This window comes from Schistocerca cancellata, chromosome 6 (genome assembly GCF_023864275.1).
Source record: "Schistocerca cancellata isolate TAMUIC-IGC-003103 chromosome 6, iqSchCanc2.1, whole genome shotgun sequence".
NCBI lineage: Eukaryota > Metazoa > Arthropoda > Insecta > Orthoptera > Acrididae > Schistocerca > Schistocerca cancellata.
The window spans coordinates 487,163,340-487,177,043 of record NC_064631.1 but is presented as its reverse complement, the minus strand read 5'-3'; the positions used below and the strand labels follow the sequence as shown (position 1 = coordinate 487,177,043).

The window sequence follows — 13,704 nt, the reverse complement described above, 5'->3', positions numbered from 1 at the left end:
GTTGTCAAGTAACCAGAGACAATATCGACTTGAAGTGTGCCAAGAACTGATTAATCGGACTAAAAATGACCCAAATTTGTTAGGATGACCATATGTGACAGTACTGACTATGATGTACAATAATGTAGATTTGTCTGTAGATCATATGGATGTAAATACATCCATCAGTTTAAGGCAAATTTGGACCGGTCTTGAGTGTCCTTAACTAAGAAAGTAGGAATCTCTGACATTAGACAAACTTTGTATCAGATGTGATGTTTATTTTGATGAACTCCCTAAATGGCTAAAGTAATGTAGTTCTTAATGGCTATGTACTGTTTTGATTAAATCAAGCTAAGATTTACACTGAGCACTCTAGTTATTAGCAGAGACACTAAATGCTTAAAGAGAGACACAATGATCGAATTTCATGCAGCAAATGTTTATGGTGACCTTCAGTTTTTTTATTGTTGCCCTGTACTTCTTCTCTCGTCAGCCACTGAGCAAACCAGTTGCAATTAAACACTGTCACTCAAGTAGCTCACCTAATAATATTAACGTAACTCTTGTTTAATATTCTTTAAAGTATGTTATGCAGCACTGCGTCCTTATACTGAGGCAGAGTATGACACCTGTTAAGAAAGCACACTTCTCATCAAAGGTACAGCATTTAAATATCATTACAGAGAACCTGCAGTTAGTTTTTACATGAAGTTCTCTGCATAGATCACAAGTTGGAGTACTAGTATTTACACTGAGGTATTTCATATAATCACATATACTTACTTTTTTTTTCTTTGTACATGGTATGCTACATTAGGAATAGACCCTGTTACAGAACTAGGAAGGCAAGAAGGGAAATAAATTAGTCCATGACACACACACAGATAGTGTGATTTGTACCACACTGCCCATGAAATACAGGGATCCAGGTTTGAGTCCCACTCTAGTACACTTCTTTAATTTGTTACAAATGTGTATGACAGTAAATAAACTGCTGAAGGGCAGAAAAATGACACCTCTAAGTATCATAAAGTGTTAATCTGAGTGTGGATGACTAAAGAGCTAATATTATGTAGTGTCTGTTCGTATTGTTGTAATGGATGTATTCAAGTACATGCAGTGTCAGTGTCAGAGTGTGTGTGTGTGTGTGTGTGTGTGTGTGTGTGTGTGTGTGTGTGTGTGTCAGGTTTCCCAAATGATTAGTCAAAATAAAATCTACAGCTTCTTAATATTTGTTCATCCGACTACAAAAGTCAAGATTATGGCAGAGATGGATCATAACTTCATCCCTTTACCTACTTTATGTCCCAGCATTTTTATTATTTACTGCCTTTTGAGCAAGTCATCTCTGAATACACAAGCTACAGTTTCATTACTTGTTTTTACAGTTTCTCATCTTAACTGTGCCATAGCTGTTAATTTGATGAGCACAACGTTTGCATATTTTAACATGTATTTCATACTTACATATTTGTTATCTTCATAATTTCTTGTTGCAATGTTTTGATGTCTACTTCAAGCCGTTTTTTAAGACTTTCCTTTTGTTTATACAGCTTATATATTTGGGATGCAGACTGATTTTGTGCTTTCTCAGTTTCTTTTGCTGAATTTAATTTTCCTAAAATTTCTGCTTCATCTTGTTCCACACTACTGAGTTCGCTAATAAAACCCCTTTAAAAAATCAAATAATTATGACCAATAACAAATCATTAATAAACCAGACTAGAAGCAAAAAATAAAAAATACAAAAACACGAAAGAGTGGTAATAATGGCAAATTCACAATGGGGAAAAATAAACAAAAATGAAGAAAGGTAACTACTTACCTACATATGTTTGACAGGTAGAGCATAAACACAACTAACAGCTAAAACAGTTGCACTAGGTTTTGAGGGCACTATCACTCTTCAGTAGAGGTACTTCCTCTCACACACATTTCCTTGTTACCAAATCAAAATATACAGACTTCTAAGAGTGTGTGCTACAGCTATAGAAAATAACCCTTCTCATTTGCAGAGAAGACTAGATCAAAATGAAAGTGCAACTAAATAAATTCAAAGAAAAATGGAAACAGAGCAAAACTAAACTGCTGGAAATAACTGTTACTTCTGAAAAGGGAAATTATAATAACAAAAGGATAGAACAAATTCTTCAGGATATCTTTATTTAGTACTCACTGTCAAAAAATATTTTTAAGAGATGAATTTCACAGTTTTTTGTCATATGAAACTGTCAAATTTAATATTCACATAAAAATGAAAGGTATAGAGTGTGAGACATAATCAAAACTATTACAAGAGGAATGTAAAACAAAGTTATACATCATTACTATCTTGAGATTAACTCTGCGGTCTGTGCATCAAACTGAACAGCTCTTTCACATAAAGGATACAGTACGATAGTCTTTTCTGAAGAGAGTTTCGTAGTCATATACATATACAAAAAGGTTTTCAAACAGAAATATGCTTAAAGAATCAAGTCATGCAAGTATAATGCATGTACAAAATGTATATTAAAATAAAATGCATGTGCATGCCCTGTGCTATATAGTTAATAGCTCAGAATCATTCCCATGCGATTTCACTGTGTATCAGTTCTCACACCAAACCTTTGAAATATCAATACTGAAAAAAGTAAATAAATAGAAATATATGTGCTTATTCTGAAATGATATCTTCATCAGGTGAAAAACAAAAGGCTCTTTCATTGGAATGAACCCTATGACCTGATTTCAGGAAGACATTCATAAAACTGGGTCCTATTTTAGAAAGGTAATCTATATCAGCATATCCATGTCCTGTGTGCTCACTGCTAAGCAGCCAAAGTGAGAACTCTGAAGCAATCATTTTCATAATTAATCATTCTTGCAAGAAATTCTGGCATGTTCTATCACTCAATATCGCTGATGTCACAAATGAGCATTAAGTATGTTCACTGTGTTCAATTGATCTTAAGGGTTTGAAAGATGTGTGAACAGTCATATGCTTTTCCCTGAGTTTTCCTGCACTGTGAATAGCTATTGAGACATGTTTTAATCGAAGCAACAGATTACACTCATGGAACATCCTCAGGTGATCTGCATTACAATGTAACAGAGACATAATTAGTCTTTATGAAATATTTGATAAATTTTTACATTACAGTATTCATAGATGCCTAGTATTTTGAAGAGTGCTTTCGTACACACAAAACCAGCTTCATTAGAATGTGTCTTGTGCCAAGCTACACGACAGTATACTGACAAGTACAAAAGCCATTGTCGCATAATTGAAGAACCAAGTCAAATTGAGAAAATGACTCGAGTATCTCCGTTATGAGGTGAGTGGCAACTATCGTTTTCATAATATTGTCATTATTCCATAGTGGAAAACTTGAGTTAGATTCTCAGTGCTACTAGCAGAAAAACTAAATGTATAAAGATACTTTCTGATACTCTTCCATATTGTGTACTATTTTAGGTTAAAAGAATATGCATATCAATATACCGCATTCAACAGTAAGATCTGTGTCAAATAATGTTTTTATACTGCTTGATTTCCTGTTGAGTGGCACTCCATGGCACACTATAGGAAGCACTAAATATAATATCCCCATCCTCTGTTTCAATCACTTTTATGTCTTCTCTATCAGATCTTTTACTTTTCAATAACCCAAATAGCATGTAGGAAGCAAACCAATATGGCACTCCAAGTCCAGCTCAGTTTTTCACTACATATACAAACATTAAGCGCTGGTCGTCAGTTGCATGTAGACAGGAAATGAGCATACCAATTCACAAATATAAACTAAAATGCAAATGCCACCACATATTATTACATCATAGCAATATATAATTGAGTGTGGTTTGAGGTAAATATGTTCAGATTTATTTTTAGTAATTAACCGTAGGATGATTTTATATTAGAACAGCTACTGTTGGTAGTTTGTTTGGATGAAACTTTTAGAGGTTCCCCGTTGTTGCACAGCCAAGGTAACAGTGACAAACAGGTGGATGCATTTTATAGCTCCCTGTTTTCACGCTGCTGTGAACTATGACAAGACGACCTGAAAATATGGGATATTATATTCACAGAAGATAATTTAGGACTACAAAGCCTCCACATAACTATTGTGTATTAAAGAATAATTGATCCTTCAGTTATGTAGGTGACTACACTGAATCAACATTGGCTGGAACAAAATTTTAGTTAACCCTCTAACTGCCGAGGACAAATTACCTTGGACAGTGAAAAACCAACCAAAGATGCAAATTTCACTTTTTTTATTCACTCGATGACTAGTTTTGTGGTCGAGACTGAATAAAAAAAGTGAAATTTGCAACTTTGCTGGTGTTTTGTTGTTCTGATTAACAGAAGCTGCTGACCAACAATTATTCCAGCAAGCTGGAAGTTCGTAAGTTAACTTTTCATGTTCTGCCACTCCCCAGGTGCTGAAGACATGCTTGAATGTGGCCTTTGCATTTTCCGGAAGTGCAATTGACATGCCAACTACTCACTGCTACGGACTAGTTACTTGCATACCTTGTCAAATAAATAAGTTTCAATTATTTATCATACAACACATGTGACTCTCTGCATGTTATCGTTCACAATTACTCAAGACATGCAGGGACGGAAATGAGAGCATCATGCACAACCATCCATCAGATATAAAAATCATTAATTCGTAAACAATAAGAGATATTGTTCTCCTCTCAATTTTAAATAAAATTTCAATATCTTATCTACAACGTATGAGGTCAAATCAACCACATGCAAAGTTTACACAATGTGTTCTTACCTCTGCCAACTCTTTAAAATTTTGTGGAATGTTTTACTTAATTTTATGCAGTGCAGTAATTATGACAAATAACGAAAAGAAACTCAGTCCTTTATCAACGAAAGATATCAGGCTTTGATATGAGCAAAAATCAAATTTTTTCAAATAATAATTTTTTTAAAATTGGACGATACGTACTTCATACTGGCCAGAGGGCCATCTTTCAGCACAGATAGCAGCATTTGGCAAGCAGTACAGCAACATCAAAGCCGTGCTCAGCACGGAATGCAGAAATCATGTCTGTAGCAATGAAAGCATTAATAAACTTTAGTTATATGCATGGGTGCCCACAGAAATTTTTTCAAGACAGGAAAAAATTGTAAAATTGCCACTTTCAGGTGCAACTGATTAGGTTATTTTGGAAATGTCTCGTCCCTCAAGAACTAAATTTGAGAAGAAGTACATAGAATTTATTGTAACTGAAATGACTAATAATTCTCTCCTTAGTATATTGCGCTGTCTTTGGGTCAGGGTGTTCAATCGACTCCTCTCTACAGCTTGGTAAGTTCTGCAAGAGCGAGTGACAGAGAAAAGATTGAAGCCACTATTTTACCACAGTACTGTAAAGGTTTGCAACTATTCTGAATGAAAAAGAGTACTGGAACCACTGCCATTCCAAGTTATCAGCAAAATCTCCAGTGTAAAAAAAAAAAAAAAAAAAAAGCCTTCACAATATACACTAACTGCTGAAATCACAGTAAGTCTAGTTGTGTTAGGAAATGTTAGATCTGCAGTTTAGTCGAGTCACAGGCACTCATAAGAATTCTGCAATGAACAAAAAGCCTGCACCTAGACTCCAGGAGAGCCCAAGTGCTCCCTCTTGCCTCCCCCCCCCCCCCCCCCCCCCCAAATTGCAGATGCCTTTGTTTATATAAAGACTTGGTCTTCTTGAGTAAACTGTAAGCCTAATCGCTCCAACTGATTTTGGCTTTTGTGAAGCAAAGTTTGCTATGAGAGCCACCTCTGATATTCAATTCTGACAGGTAGAAGCCTGCTGCCCTTAGCCAGACACATAGGTTTAAGTCAGCCAAAGAGAGATTTGTCTAACACATTGAAGTTCCTACGACAACAACCACTGTGTACCCTCATGTGTAGTGACTGAGTAATTGAACCTGAAATAATTATTAAGGTATTTTAGTCAAGTAAAGATTTAATTTTGAAATTGGAGAAAGAAGATGGCAAGAAGCTGTTATATTGAAAAATTGGATTTTTCTTAGTGAAGAGGACCAAGAAATAAACTACTGACCGATGATTGGAGATTGTGTACGCCAACAAATAAGGGTGAATGGATGTGTCAAAACAAAGGTTTACTGTGTAAACCAACAAATGAGGGTGAATGGATGTCAAAATAAAGCTTTACAAGAGGGATTAAATAATTTGAAGGAAGCTGATTGTGTAACTAAGTATGAGGCTAAATTAACTGAATTAAACATCATGTAGGCTGTGACTGCATGCTGACAAATCAAGCATGTACTGAATTCTTGAATGAAACAAAGATGTTAAGTGGATGTAAAAGCAATTATTTAGTAAAAGTATGAGGAAAACTGGATCCAATATTAAATCATAAAGAGGATGGGAAGTGTATTATTACGGGAAGCATTGAACTTTTTATTAAATAAGAGATTAAAAGTGAATTAGAATGAATTTTAACAAAAAATGAGAGGAATAATATATGGTGGGAGGATTTACTTTTGAATTGGGTAAATCATTAACAGTCACTTCTCCACAGTCAAACCCTCTAGTTGTAGAGAAAAAGTATTATTTTTGAAAGCATTGTAGGTTTGTTATCTAAAAAGATCAGAGAAAAGTAAAATATGTAATCAGCCATTTAATTGGCAGTGTTACCCAGTGGGGTATGCTACATTTAGACTAATTTGAGAAATATCATGATTTTAAAGTGTATTTAGAGCTAAGTATTGGAGTGACGGTGCGGGAGAGGGGGGTAAAAACCGAGAATCAAACTGTTAAGCTCACAACCATACCATAACAGATGGAGTGGATACATTTAGAGCTACAAATTTAGATTACCCTATTGGACAAGAACATAGAAAGTAGGGCAGAAACTGCTAGTTGTGGATTGGGCTACGATCACTCATCTACTACATTTCCTTGAGCAGTTACACACAATTGAAAAGTTGGGAAATATACAAGCAGAAGATCCTAACAAACTGATCAGACTGAATAAATGCAAAAGTAATAATGCAAAGGAATTGAGGGGAAATCTGTGGGTGTTTAAGAATAATAAAAGGCAGGATGAATAGAGGGGTTATAACAAACTTAATTCTAATTAGAGATCAATCAATAACGAAGATAGGCACAGAGAGGAACCGTAGAGGCAGCCTGTTCTCAGAAGTCACAATAATCAAGTCAAGGGTGTTAAAAGAACCAATATAATGATGAACAATTAGAACAGAGGGTCAAGAAATTAACTGAGACAGCACCCATGACGTCATATTACATTCTAGTAGTGCTACTGGCATCACACAAAAGGGGAGTTTTACATGAAAAAAAGTTAATAACACATTTTCCTTCTTTCCTAAAAACAGGAGTCATCGAAGTGGGGCTGTGACTGGTGCAACTGGAAAGCCAGTAAGTAAAGAAATTTTGTTAAAATTTAGGACTGAAAGTTGGATGGTTGGTTTTAATTGTGTCAAATATTGAAGTGCCCACTTTTTTAAAATATAGTGCAATTGGATAGATTAAAAATCTGTTCACCAAGTGGCTGCAAGAGAGCACACACACATAAAAGGTTAAGAAATTTGCAATCTTTCGGAGCCAGTGGCTCCTCCTTCTGGCAGAAGGATTGAAGAAGAAGAAAGAGGGATGAAGAAAAAGGACTGGCGAGGTTTAGGAAATGGAGAGAATTTCAAAAAGTCACCCAGAACTCCAGGTCAGGGGAGACTTACCAGACAGGATGAGAAGGAAAGAGTGACTTAGTCTTCTGATGTTCTGGGCATAATTCCAGTTATCACTACCTTGGAGAGGTGATGATGCACAGCCAGGGTAGCACTGACAGATAGTCATAGGCATTTCCAACTATGTACAATACACTACGTGATCAAAAGTATCCAGACACCTGGCTGAAAATGACTTACAAGTTTGTGGCGCCCTCCATCGGTAATGTTGGAATTCAATATGGTGTTGGCCCACCCTTAGCTTTGATGACAGCTTCCACTCTTGCAGGCATATGTTCAATCAGGTGCTGGAAGGTTTCTTGGGGAATGACAGCCCATTCTTCACGGAGTGCTGCACTGAGGAGAGATATTGATGTCGGTTGGTGAGGTCTGGCATGAAGTCAGCGTTCCAAAACATCCCAAAGATGTTCTATAGGATTCAGGTCAGGACTCTGCGCATGCCAGTCCATTACAGGGAAGTTATTGTCATGCAACCACTCCATTACAGGCTGCGCATTATGAGAAAGTGCTTGATCATGTTGAAAGATGCAATCGCCATCCCCTAATTGCTCTTCAACAGTTGGAAGCAAGAAGGTGCTTAAAACATCAATGTAGGCCTATGCTGTGATAGTGCCTCGCAAAACAACAAGGGGTGCAAGCCCACTCCATGAAAAACATGACCACACCATAACACCACCACCTCTGAATTTTACTGTTGGCACTACACACGCTGGCAGATGACGTTCACTGGGCATTTTCCATACCCACACCCTGCCATAGGATCGGCACATTGTGTGGCATGATTCATCACGCCACTCAATGTATTTCCACTGTTCAATCATCCAATGTTTACACTCCTTACACCAAGCAAGGCGTCGTTTGGCATTTACCTCCTGCCTAACTGTCATAGTACTTGCAGTGGATCCTGATGCAGTTTGGAATTCCTGTGTGACGGTCTGGATATATGTCTGCCTGTTACAAATTACGACCCTCTACAACTGCCGGGTGTCTCTGTCAGTCAAAAGATGAGGTCAGCCTGTACACTTTCATGCTGTACGTGTCCCTTCAGGTTTCCACTTCAATGTCACATCGGAAACAGTGGACCTAGGGATGTTTAGGAGTGTGGAAATCTTGCATACAGACATATGACACAAGTAACACACGATCACCTTACCACATACGAAGTCCATGAGTTCTGCGGAGCGCCCCATTCTGCTCTCTCATGATGTCTAATGACTACTGAGGTAGGCTGGCAGTAGGTGGCAGCACAATGCACCTAATACGAAAAACATATGTTTTTGGGGCTGACTGGATACTTTTTGATCACATAGTGTATATTCACAGAAAAATCAACAATATGTTAGTCATGTAACTGACCATATTGAAGCCACACTGGCTGGCGGCAGGTGTCAGTTATTAAACTTCAGTTATATGAAGACTTTGGCTTCTTTCTGCGGTTGGGAGTAAACGGTAAGCTTAACAGTTCTTATTTTATTTGCTGTGAGGCCAAGTTTCCTGCAAGAGGTATGTACAATGTAACATTAATGAAAATTTGAAGTCTGGCGGCCTTAGCGGGCACACAGGTCAAAGTTAGTCGAAGATATATTTTATCTAAAAATCGTCTCATACATTAAAGTTTCTATCTCCAACTCCAGTCATTCCCTCATAAAGTACAATATGTATGTGGCTCACTTCAACTTAGCTCTTCTTAATAACGGCACACTGGCATTTGTACTCATTAGTGTGCTTTCATTATGCTTGGAAGAAAGCACATGCTATTGAAACCAGTTTCATGTGCACCACAGTACTCTACAAATACTGGGTATTTCTAATGTAGAGATTTGTTAAATATTATTTCACAACAAAAGCTGTGTTTACTAATTGCCTCTGTTATGTTACAATGCAGTTTGCTTGAGGATGTTCAATGAGTGGCAGCACATCAGTAAACATTCCTTATAGTGGTGTTGGTTTCTGATTCTCCTCATTTATACAATACTAATATTTAGATCATACAAAGAATACTTGTAGCTTCAAATCATTAACAACACTTTGAATAAACCATGGGATGAAAGGGACACTGAATAACTACTTACCGATTTATGTCAACAAGTTCTTCAGCTTCTGATTGATATTTTTCTATTCCTTTCCTCATATCTGGACATTTGGCAATTTCTGCCTGTAAATCATTTTGAAGTTGTTTGTACAAATTTTCCTCACGAATAGCCTGAACAGAATAGAGGGAGGACAACTTTAATACAGGGCTTGATGATAAAACGCTTTGATAAAAATCCACTGTGTTGATAATACAAACCAAAGACCACATCAGTTCATTCTCCAACAAGCGCATTTTCTTGTCATGATTTGCCATGGAGTTGTAATAATCACATCGCTTTTTAAGATCTTTTATTTCAGCTTTCAAAGCATCAGCTGCCTGCAACACGTAAAAAGGCATGATAGAAGTGCACTCAACTGTCATTCATCATTTTTAAACTGCTATAAATATTACCTAGTTAATGATGGACAAGATACAATAAAAAGTAAATAAACAAATTAAAATAAAAATAAAAAAATAAAATTAATTTTTTTATAGATATCAAAATTAGAGAATGACTGTATTGCCAACAAATAGACAAGTGCCAGTGTTGTAATGTTCTCAGTGTGCTTTTATACCATTTAAGAAGCTACTGAAAATTTGAGCAAATGTTTATTCTATGGAGATGTTCAAAAACACACAGAAAATGTCTCCTGCATGCATAAACTAGTAACACTTTATTATGAAAAGGACAGTTGCTACCCACCATACAGCAGAGATCTTGAGTCGCAGAGAGGCCTATCTGCGACTCAGCATCTCTACTATATGGTGAGTAGCAACTATCCTTTTCATAATATTTCACATTCCTTCCTGGATTTTCCATTGTTTAAACTAGTAACATGTGTTGATGGAAAAGGATCAACTCAATTTCACATGGCTACAGCTTCTGGACTATAAATTGAATTTCAATAAACCATGTACTGTATGCAACAAAATACTTTCTTAAAATAGACCACTACTACTTGAGCGCTCTTAATGTACAGCAGTTTAAATTGTGAGTAAGATTAAGAAAGAGCATCTGTAAAATTTGAGGACATTGCTCTTCAAGTAAAGAGAAAAGCCAGATCACGCATCAAAAGACACCACTGCATGAATTAGGAAGTGTTTTGAGAGTAGCTCAAAGAAGTCAATGCACAGATCAAACAGAGAACTTGAACAAATACAAAAATCTTTCTACCAATAACAACTACAACTAATAGAAGCTATTTGCAAGAATTACAAGATAACACGCAAAGAATTATGTGAACATAGGCTTCAAAACATGAAAGAAGAAAATTTTCCAAACACAATTCAACTTGAGAGTACAAAAGTTCATGTGTGTTGCAGAATATCTTTCTCCATTCAATGAGGAGTTGTAGAATTTCAGGTACAACAGTATGGGACTCCACATCAATGGCACCAAAATGTTACGACATGCCTAAAATGGAGGTTTTTTGGGGATCATGAGAATAGTAATCGCGCAGCCTTAGATACAGATAGCTTTTACAGCGGAAAACTAACACTGTAGTAAGCTATTATGTGTGTTTGGTGTACTTTTGATGTATATTGTATGTTCATATGTAAAAACTTTATATAGTGTAGAGCAATATGAAGCAGGTAGAAGCATCACAAATGCCAACAGACTGACTTAGCAAATGTCACAGGATAGCCATTTAATAACGTGTGGGGCCTCCTTTGACCCTGCGGATTGCAGTGAGATGCCATGGAAGTGAGTCCACATGACCCTGGTTCTTCTCTGGAAGCAGCTGACACTAAATTGTTTGCAGACCGGCAACCAATTCTGATCTGTTCACAGGTGCAGGATCCACGGCACAGAGCCTGCTTTCCATGGCAACCCAGATATGTTTGATGGGTTTCAAATCTGGGTTCTGGGGTGGCCATCTCAGTCTTTGGACCTTCAATGCATTCCCAGGTGAAATGGTAGCGATGTGGGAGCACATTATCATCTTGAAACACTGCAGAACCATCAGGAAGGAAAAAAATGGGTGGAGATGGTTCCCAAACAGCTCAACATGCTGCAGACTATTCAAAGTCCCTTCCAAAACAACTAGGGTGTCCATTTCATACCAGGAAAATGCATCCCAGACCATAACACAGCCATTGCTGCCTTGAACCACACCTTCTTGGCAGAAGGTGTGGTTGATATGGTCTGCACCACACACGGTGCCTCCCATCGGAGGCATTGAAATCAAGGTTCATCCAATCATATCTTGTGACGCCATTGTTCCAGCATCCATCCCTACTGACTGGTGCAGTGCTAGCTTCCATACTCCATGGAACCCATATCCCTATGGACTCTCCACTGAGAGACTTGTCTAGCACAACCTGTGTTGAACTGGGCCACGATTTGTTGCACAATTGCTCTTCTGTCACTAGTGATGATCCGTCCCATATGCCGCCGATCAAGGTCATTGAGGGCAGCTGGATGACTGGTAGTTTGTTGTTGAAGAACACATCCTCAATCAACCATTCATGATACACCCTGGACGCAGTTGAAAGTGTGAGGCCAAATTCCTGCACCACTACCGAAATCGAAATTCCCATCCATCGGGCATTGATCGTCATACCAGATCAAATGGTGTCGGCTCATGATGACACTGCATGTTACACAAACCACTTCTCAGGTCTCTTATACAGCTGCAGTCGGCACAGGGAGGGGAGGGGGATGGACGGGAGGGGAGGGGGGTGATGCATACAACACACCCAAGCTATCTGTGCCCCACTGTCCCATGACATCTGCTAAGTCAGTGTACTGATGAGACAAAAACAAGTGACGTGCATGCTCCATAGAGATTAATGTACATACACTGCATTAAAGCTGGCTACCACAAGGAGAACAGACTGCAAATATCTACAACATATTTAGTGTTAAAAGTTTCAATAACAATGTTCTTTTGTGCTTCATACTTCTATGCAAGTTCAGAGCGGGTTTTGAAAAGCGCTGAGATTTGGATCGAGAGTTGACCAGATGGGCGAGTTGGCTATTTAAAGTCACCTCAAATTGCTATGGGCGAGCAATATTATAATGTCAATTTAGTACCCTCGGCTCTAACTGTAGATGAGTTATGAAAATTTTAAAGTTTTTTTCAGAACAAATCTATAAACTTGACAGAAAACCAGAAATGACTGTTGATACTATAGTTAGAAATATTTTAATTAAAGGTATTAACTGATGAGTAAATCTTAAGAATCATTAGCTGATGCAGAGGATAGAGAGTTGGTTTGTGGTATTTCTGACTGATATCCAGTTCAAGTTAGTAATTCTGTGACAGACACTTGTCCGGAAAGCTATGAAATATTATTCTCGTTGGTTTTTGTTGGTTTGTACTGGATGGATGGCTGTTCATGTGAACTGAGTACCAAAAGGCTAAGTTATAAATTTTATGTGAGATAGGAGCTACTCTTGTCGTTACCAGGTGCGCTGTGTGACTTCTTTGGTAGCAAACTCAACAGATTTACAGTCAAATTGCTATCTCATTACCTGTGGTACTGATGAATTAAGATTAACAAAGAACACCACTATGTTAATTTACTAGAGTGCTATTTTGAGTTTTCGCATTTATCATAACACAGTAATTGAGTTAGCACTGATAGATGCCACCGCCTGACCTGGAAGAGATTTGAGCTGACTTCTGTAACTGGTAGGATAAAAGACGAACTATATCATATTTTGAGAGCACGAGATAAAGTGTTAAATTACTAAAGAAATCACACTTAGAGAAAAGATAATTGAATAAAATTAATTCTGGTAGAGTTAAAGAACAAATAATTAATTTTTATATCCTTTCACTGACATAAAAGAATCATGTTAGCAATAATAATCGAAAGTTAGAGTGAGTGATCTCTGACTAGCATAATGCAAAATTGATGAATTATTCCTACACTAAGAAACATATTTATTAGGTGAAGAACTACTCAG

General features: G+C 37.3%; 1 protein-coding gene across 2 annotated transcripts in view; it reads right to left on the bottom strand.

The window, feature by feature from the left end:
• Positions 1–13,704, bottom strand: part of LOC126190758 (structural maintenance of chromosomes protein 6) — a 221,183-nt gene that overhangs the window by 141,517 nt on the left and 65,962 nt on the right. For both annotated transcript variants that reach the window (XM_049931273.1, XM_049931274.1), the window contains exons 6-8: positions 10,005–10,124; positions 9,787–9,917; positions 1,450–1,653 (exon numbers count right to left, since the gene is read on the bottom strand). In XM_049931273.1, the coding sequence (XP_049787230.1) occupies positions 1,450–1,653; positions 9,787–9,917; positions 10,005–10,124 (455 nt within the window). The remainder of the gene's footprint in view (positions 1–1,449; positions 1,654–9,786; positions 9,918–10,004; positions 10,125–13,704) is intronic.